Here is an 8,569-nt window from a genome sequence, read left to right as displayed (position 1 = left end):
AGGCACAGCACCCCCACCATGGGAGTGGGGGAAGGCACAGCCCACACTCTGTGTATCCTTCCCATTGTAGCCAGCACCATGGGCCAAGGGAGCATGGGAATAATGGGAGGGATGTAGCTTGGGTGCCATTTTCCTGGAGAGCCCATTGGCAGCCATGGACTCAACAAGTTGGGAAAAGCAACTGGGTGACAGTTGCTGGAGGAGTATGGGGAGAGCTGAGGGGTCATGGGGTTCATGTTCCTAGTTGGTAGAGAGGGGGTCCCTGGAGAGACATCCATGACAGAGATGGATCTCTGGGGAGGGCAGAAAATGGGGCCCTAGTGGAGGCTGGAAGCATCTGAGGAAAGCTATAAGGGGGTTTCTGGGGGGCTGAGGCAATCCCAGGGGTTGAAGGGATCTCTGTGGGGCTGGTGATGGCGTCTCTTTGGGGATGGTGACAGGGTCCCTGGCAGGAGGTGAGAGGGGGTGGCCCGAGGGAGGCAGGGGTGTCTACTGGATGCAGTGATGGGGGCACAGGCTCTCTCCTAGATGGCCTCGTCCCTTACCTGGTGTGTAGGGCCCTACTGGGTTGGGCTCCGGCGTGGGGTTCCTATCCACATTGGGGGACGAGGGCCGGGTCAGGCTGAGCCATGAGTCACGCCCAGACTCCAGTAGCACCCTGTGCAGTGGCTGCCCCATCAGCTCCAGCACGCGGCCCCGTTCCTCACAGAGCTCCCCCAGGGAGTGCTGGCACTTGCCCAGTGCCTGCCGGATTGACAGTCAAATGGATGGGTCAGCGACTGCTCTGACACCCCTTATACTCACAGCCCCTGGGGCACCTGTACCTCCCACTGCCTGCTGGACTGGTGGCTTGGTGCCCACTGTGTTACCCTCACATGCTGTGGTCCAGAGAGCACCAGTGCCACCCAGCAGCTGCTGCACAGATAGATGGGAAAGTCAGCACCTGCCATGACACCCCTTACACACATGGTGAACTATGGAGTACCAGTACTGCCCAGCACATGTTGGGCACACAGACAGATGGACAGACAGACAGGTCAGGGTCCCCCATGACACCCCTCACACACTCCCTGAGTCCCAGAGTTAAAGACATTCCTTGGTGTCAGGTATCCAGGTTGTGGCTGTATTGGCTTAGAGGCCAAAGGAAATTCCTGCCCAGAAGAGCTGTCCATCTTTCCACTCTTATGTGAAATATGAAACATCATAACCTGAAGGAAATATGCTTCTACATCCCGTTTGCCAGCAGACAACCTTGAGGTTTTTCAACCTTTCTCTGTGCTAAACCTGGACAAAATGAACTATTCCAGACAGGAGATTTTACCACACCTTCAGCTGTCCTGTGAAATATGAATTTTCATTTCTACCTAGAAGAACTTTCACAATCTCTGCTCTCTCCTATGCCTGATGAAGGGTGAGTGTGCCTGAAAGCTTGCAAATAAATAAAATAATTTGTTTGCAAATATCTAGTTGGCTTACTAAAAGATACCGTGAGTTTTTATTCCTTGATGTGAAATTCCCTGCTTGGAGCCATTCCCAGAATGTCCTCATATCAGTTTTCCCTGCCTTTTAACCTGTCACCCTGGGCAAAGGACCAAAGGGAGCTGTACATTTAAAGCTGTTTGAAAACTTGTTCCCTACAAAGGATTCCTTATTTTACCTCATTCCCCCTGTAACAGAGCACAGGCGTGTGAGCCGCCGGCAAAGCAGGCTGCAGGTGGCTGCACTTCCAATCAGGCCTGATTACCTGATTGGGAACAGGGCTCGGCTGTTCATTATGAGAGCAGGGCCCGGAGCAGTGTAGCCAGCGGTCTGCTGGAAATAGTTGGGAGAAGAACATCACCCAGCTGGAGCTACTGCTCAGATCATCTTAGTGGTATGGGTAGGAGCTGTGGGGATGGCAGGAGGCTCCTGGTCCTGGGGCTGGATGGTGTGGTGGGACTGTTGGTGGCAAGGCAGTCTCCAGGACGTACCACACCTGTGCCTCCTCGGTGAAGGTTGAGAATGGGGCGCCAGAAAGCTTCAGCCCTCCCTGCCTTGCGGGTGACCCTGTGGAGGTACAGTGCCTGAGGTAGTAGGGGCTGGCAACCCTGAGCAGGTAGGGGCGGGGAGCCCTGATTGATTGGATGAGAGCACAGAGGTTGTGAGCTCCAGAGGGGAGTGAGAGTCCTGTGTGAGACTCTGGCATGCGGGTCCCAGTGTGAGAGCATAGGCTTATAGGCCAGGTGAGGCCCAACAAGCTAAGGCTGGGTTTTAAGCCATGGATGCCATCTGCGAGGCATGAGACATGGTATAGGGTAGGTCAGAGCCATGTATATAAGCCCTTGACATCAGGGCAAGTAAATGGGTAGCCTCCTGCTTAGTTATCATCATTTAATTGTATCATGGTGGCAGGCAAAGTAGGTGGGTAGTTAGCCCTGAGACAAGTGGGTGGGCCAATGATTTGACCGGCCCCGGGATGCTCACTTGTTACATCCCCCAACCTGTCACTGTGTCATGGTGGGACTACATTGCTGCATCTCCAAGCAGATGCTAGCCTGGCCTAATCACTGCAACAGAGCCCCTGACAAGCCTGTGGTTTCTGAGCATATGTTTAATATACCAATGAAATATACTGTGAATTGTATATGATGTGGCTTTAAATCTGTAACTGCCTACATTTCTCATTGGCATCAGTGAGAAAAAGAGGAATTGACAAGCAAGTGGGCATGGAGTAAGCCAAGGAAGATGGCTGGCAGGGGATGGAGACAAAGAGAAGCCAAGCAGGCAGCTGGAAGGAGAGAGAGGAAGATACGCAGCCAGATTTGGGACTAAAACCATGGTTCCTGACCTGGAGACCTGTACCTAGCAACTGTGGGACTAAGGCCGGTTTGTAGGGTACACCTCCAAAGGTGGAATGAAAACTTAAGGTGTTAAATGTGTGCATTTGCAGGATCGTTATTAGCCTTGCTAGTAATACTGTCACTGTTCTAATACTGTGATGTGATACTGCATATTGACCTGGTCTTGTTCTTTCTTTTTGGCCATTGTCCTGTGAACCAAGACCCCATATATGAAGTTGGAAACCCCAAGTGGCTCATCCTGTGTTCTCTGGTACAGTTCTACTTGGGGTACATGACACCAAGATGACTGCACAAGTGGAAAGCTGTAATTACGTGGCTCTGATAGGCTGTAGTTCAGCTTGACGACATGTGCTTGGCATGTAAAGTGATGATAAAAAAATCTAACAATACAATAATCACTGGCAAACTAAAAAAAAATGGTGCTGTGAAGAAGAGGAGGGCTAATTATTTAAAACTAAGCTCACTAACACATTGGGGCTCCTAGTGAAAACTGTCATGGGTAAAAGCCCAGTGTGTGTTGTTAACACATCAACAAAGCCACAGATCGTGCATCAGGGCACTGTGACTGGAACATTTAAACAGGTGTGGCTGTCCTGCAGGAGAACCCCAAATCAAAAAGGTTTTTTGCTGTAAAAGCCAGGCAATAACCTTCAATGAAATGCAGAAAAACTGGCATGCTGTGGGCACAGACAGAGTTGACTTTTTGGTATGATCTGGCCCCTGAATGTGCTTTACAGCTGTGGTATAACACGCATGCACAGCTGTAGAGCGCTTTTAAAAATGTCCGAGTGCAAAAAATTAACCCTTGTTAAATCAGGTAGTAAATGTACTGCTTTAAATTAGAATGCCTTAAGGAATGGGATAGGAGTTCCCTGGAGAGGGTTAAGTGCCATGCCCCTGGTCTGCCACAGGCAGGAGGCAGACAGTTCAAGGAGACTCCTCCTTCCCCCCTGCAGCTGGCTGCCTCCATGGGGGAACGGAGGGAGCTGTTAAGTCAGCAATTGGGGCTGGGGGGCCCTGGCTGGTTCTTCCCCATCCCCCCCCTGGAGAGGGTCCCCAATGCCTGCTGGCACCAGCTCTGGGGGTGCAGAGCCCCCCCACTGACAGCCAGCCAGGAGCTTCTGGAGCCCTGGCCAGCTTACAAAGCAGGTGACCGCATCCCCTGCTACTTGGCCTCTGTGGAGGCACTGAATACCCATGAATAGGAGCTGCACATGTATTAGGTTTCAGTGGCACTATATCTTCAAGTGCTTGGTATAAAGCACAAAAATTACAGGGTGATCAAGGTGCTTTTATAACTTCCGTGCAAAGCCTAAGTGGGGGCAGTGCAGAAAGTCCTACTGAACTATACAAACGTACTCAGCCTTAAAAACCGCAACCTAAGGGATACAGGCTTAACAAAGCACTGAACTGATACTGGCAATGCCAAACCTGTCAAACAGGGACCTCAAATGCACCCATCCATTTCCAGCAAAAATTCAATCAGCAGTTGCAAAAGATGGAGAAAAAAGACATCATCAGGCCCTCTGTCAGCCCATAGGCTGCCCCTGTGGTGTTAATGCAAAAGAAAAGGCAAGGTGTGCAGGTCCATGTAAATGATCATAACCTGAATGATGTTACTGTTAAAAATGCCTACCCCTTACCTCAAATTAATAGCACAGTAAACCTCCTGGCCAAAGTTCAATGGTTCTTCATCCTTAATCTAGCTAGCGAGTACTGGCAGGTGAAATATGCACCCAAAAATAAAGTTAAAACAGTTTTCTGAACTAAGAAGAAACTTTTGAAGTTTAATGTTGTGCCTTTTGGATTATGCAATGCTCCTAGTTCATTTAAAAAACTAATAAATATCATGTTAGTGAATTTACAAGAAACATCCCATCTAGTGTACCTAGAAAAGTAATATAATTGAATAGGACAAACTTTTTTAAAGCATTTGCAAAAACTAAGAGTAGTGTTTTAAACACTAAAAAAAGCCAACTTTAAAATTAAACCCACCAACTGTCAGCTTTTCTGCAAGAAAATAAATTTTTTAAAACATGTAACCTCCACAAACAGGGGTAAGCCCAAATCCAGAGGAGGTGCAGGCTGTGGCCTGGCTAGTACCTCGAAATATAACAAAACTGTGCAGCTTCTTGGGTTTAGCCTCCTATTATAAATATATTGTGGTAAATTTTGCTACCATTGCAAGATCCTTACATAAGCTCTACAGTAAGTCAAAGTTAATCTAAATGAGGAAATATTAAAATGCCTTTATAAAGCTAAAGCAGCAATTACTGTAATGTCATCCCCTGTCTTAATTTATCCAGACCCTCAGTTGCCCTTCTCATTAAACACTAATGCAGGTAAATTGAAGCTGCTTTGTCACAAGTTAAAGAAAGCCCAAAAAAGGTACTAGCCTATGCAAGTCAAGCCTCAAACAAAGCTAAGTGCCAATATGCAACTACAAAAAAATAAACTAAAATAAATTGCTTGCTGTGATGATCTTTAGCAAACATTTTCAACACTTCCTTCTAGGAAAGTGCTTCACATTACAAACAGACCACAGTGCTCTCTGATGGCTACAGAATTTGCAAGAAGACAAAGAACTGGCTAAATGATTAAAACAGCTGGCTAAGAATCAAGTACCAAATCATTGTTTGCCCTAAAAAAACAGCACCAAAATGCTAATTCCGCATCCCTTACACCTCACATAGTAAAAATTAAACCTAAAGTTGAAGTAGTAAAAATACAGCCACTACCTAGAGTCAAAACAACCAGAGGTAAGCCAACCCCAAATACTAAATAGATAAATAAAAGCCAAAAGGTTAATAATTAGGTGTACAACATGGCAGCAAAAAATACTAACATTAAAAAACTAATAAAGTAAAAAAAAAAAAATCAATACTAAAAAGTTCTCTAAAAAAGGGCAACATCATCTGTGCTTAAAAAAAGTACTGGGTTGTATGTCCTAAGCTAAGCATTAAGCAAAAACCACTGGTGCAAAAACTTCCAAAATCTGCCCCAACCCTGAAAGTTATTCAAATAGTGGTACAAAAATCTGCAAGCTCTGCATAATTCCAATACTAAAATACAGATGGGCCTTAACAAGGTCTCTTATAGGGTCCAGTTTCAGTGTTTCTGGTTAGGCTAAAAAAATCTGTTAAAAACTGCTGCAGATCATGCAAGATGTGTGGTGCCCCCCCCCAACATTAAAAAATAATCCCAGGACCCCCATGGTCTCCACGCAGACTAAATAACCTTTGAAAAAAATAGCAATAAATATCCTGGGTCCCCTGTCCATTACACCATGTAAAACCAAGCATGTTTTAGTAGTGGGTAATTATTTTTCCAAGTGAGCAAAAGCATACCCTCCCCCTAACCAAAAGGCTCGAACTGTGGCCAAGGTGCTTATTCAAAATGTTGTGTGCTACCACGGTGTACCTCAGTCTCTACACACTGAGCAGGAAGCAAGTTTTAAATCTCAGCTATTTCATCATGCATGTAACCTTCTAAAAACCAACAAAGCCTGCACCACACCATATCACCCCCAATCTAGTGGCTTAACAAAACAATTCAACCCTACTCTGGCTAACATCCTATCGTCCCTAACCAAAAACAAACAAAATCAAATAAAATACTCCCTTACGTCATAACGGCTCACCAAAGCAGTGTACAGTCATCTACAAACTACACGTCATAGGTGGCGTTGCTTAAACAAAAAGGATTGCTTAACTGGTCATGTTGTTTCTAAAGTAAACAGATCAAAAACATGTAACAGTCTAATAAGTGTTACAAAAAGATCAAAATGCCTAAATTCAGACTGGACTGCAGCAACACAAAGGCAAAAAAAAATAAAGTGCTATAACCTCAGGGTCACTCAACAGGTGCACGAACCGGGAGAGCTGCTCTGCGCCGCCGCGTTCGGCTTCCCGAAGCGCTTCCAAGCCGCCTCAGAGATCCCGCCATAGGGTATGATGGGGAAACAATAAACTATCTATAACTTCGTTGGTTTCTGTCCGGTATGGATGAAATTTTCAGGGGCGGTAGACTCTGCAGAGAGGATGAAGCCTGCCAAGTTTCAAGAAGATCAGTGCAGGGGTTTGGGGGGGTGGATCTGTACCCCAAATTCTTGAAAGCAAAACTTATGTCACATCTAGATGTTACAACTGCACATGTAGGTGCAGTTTCCCCCAAACCCCTACACCGATCTTCTTGAAACAGCCTGTCAGGCCTTGTGGCCTCAGTAAGAGCTGCCAGCCCTGCAGTTTTCACCCCCCTGTGGTGTAACACACACAAGCGACATGAGTTTGGCTTTCAAGAATTTGGGGTACAGTTTCTCCCAAACCCCTGCACCGATATTCTTGAAGCTTGGCAGGTTTCGTGCTTTCAGCAGAGGCTACCCTCCCTGCAAGTTTCATCCAAATCGGACAGGAAACAACAAAGTTATAGATATTTAATTGATTCCCCTTTATACCCTATGGCCGCATCTCGAGGCGGCTCCAAAGTTTGGGAGCTGCTTCGGCCGGATCAAGGTGGAAACCTGGTCCCGGGCTCCCAATCAGAACGCGGCTGTCCGAAGCGGCTGGATCCAAAGCTGGATCGGATCGCTGCCCACTCCCTAGGGAGTCACCACCGTGGTGCCCCCTCTAAGCTGCTCTAAATCTAACTGATTTGTGGGCTGAAGAGACCTTCTTATACTGAGGGACTGAAGCAGCTCAATGGGCTTAGTTCATCAGAAGAAGGTGAGTGTGCAATGACAGGAGGGAAACAAAAAGTAGAGGCTGCAGAACAAGTTCTCAGGGTGTGAACATCAAAGCCAGACAAGTACAAATTAGGAACGTAGTAACACAAGATCAAAGGAAAATATGGATCATCTAGTCCAGCTCCCTGCTCAAGGCAAGATCACCCCTGACCAAATTAGAAAAAGGAGCACATTTTTTGCAATGAGGATAATTAATCCTTGGAACTAGCTCCAAAGGAGAGCGTGAATTTTCTATCTCTTCATCTCTTCAGATTGAAACTGGATGCCTCAGCCAAGCACAAAGTATTTGGCTCAATGCAAGCGTAGCTGGGAGAAATGAAAAGCATGTGCTGTAGCATCTGCAGGATGGAGAATTAAAAAAGGAGGCCTTTTTTATAACAGGATAAAGTGACGTACCACTGGACATTCAGTCTGTCACAGAAGGTGGGAGGAAGGCACATTTTAGGTAGAGGTAACAGTGAATCAGTTGTTTCAGCATCAGTTTGCAAACTAAGGCTTCAACTCCATAAGGTTAAACAACTGCTTACCTGTTTATAGTACAAGTACTTCCACTGATGGTGTATGTGCATGTGTATAGGTGGCAAATATATGTATAAACTAAGTTAGTAAAAATTACAGTGAAAATGTGTACTGGGGGAGGGTTTTTAGATAGGAGAGGATAATTACCTCTGTATTTGGAAAGCAGTTTCCAGATACAAGGGATGACATAAAAAAACCACAAAGCACTATGAGTTGCAAGGGGGAGCTGCTCTTCTGTTTGCACCTGGTGAGTGTTTAAAACAGTTAATTCCTACCAGTATAACAGGCCACATGGACACATATTACAGTGTCTTTTTTAAACTTTTAATTTAGAAAGGTCTATACTGGAACAAAACCTGCTCTTATTCTGAAATGCAAGTATTCCTGTGTGGTGGTAGCCCAATACCTGAAAAACCGGTAGAAGTTTCCACGATATTAAGCCTGGGGGTGTCAGAGAGAAGAGCAAAAC

The 8,569-nt window shown here is 46.0% G+C and overlaps 1 protein-coding gene across 1 annotated transcript in view; it reads right to left on the bottom strand.

Moving 5' to 3' along the window:
- The window catches only part of CCDC105 (coiled-coil domain containing 105), a 31,972-nt gene that overhangs the window by 8,782 nt on the left and 14,621 nt on the right, over window positions 1–8,569 (bottom strand). Inside the window, exon 3 of the mRNA XM_019508108.1 lies at window positions 546–744. Within this exon, the coding sequence (XP_019363653.1) occupies window positions 546–744 (199 nt within the window). The remainder of the gene's footprint in view (window positions 1–545; window positions 745–8,569) is intronic.

This window comes from Gavialis gangeticus, unplaced genomic scaffold, assembly GCF_001723915.1.
Source record: "Gavialis gangeticus isolate Ggan-Ray unplaced genomic scaffold, GavGan_comp1, whole genome shotgun sequence".
NCBI lineage: Eukaryota > Metazoa > Chordata > Crocodylia > Gavialidae > Gavialis > Gavialis gangeticus.
The sequence above is the reverse complement of the archived record's forward strand: the minus strand, read 5'-3'. Positions and strand labels throughout refer to the sequence as shown.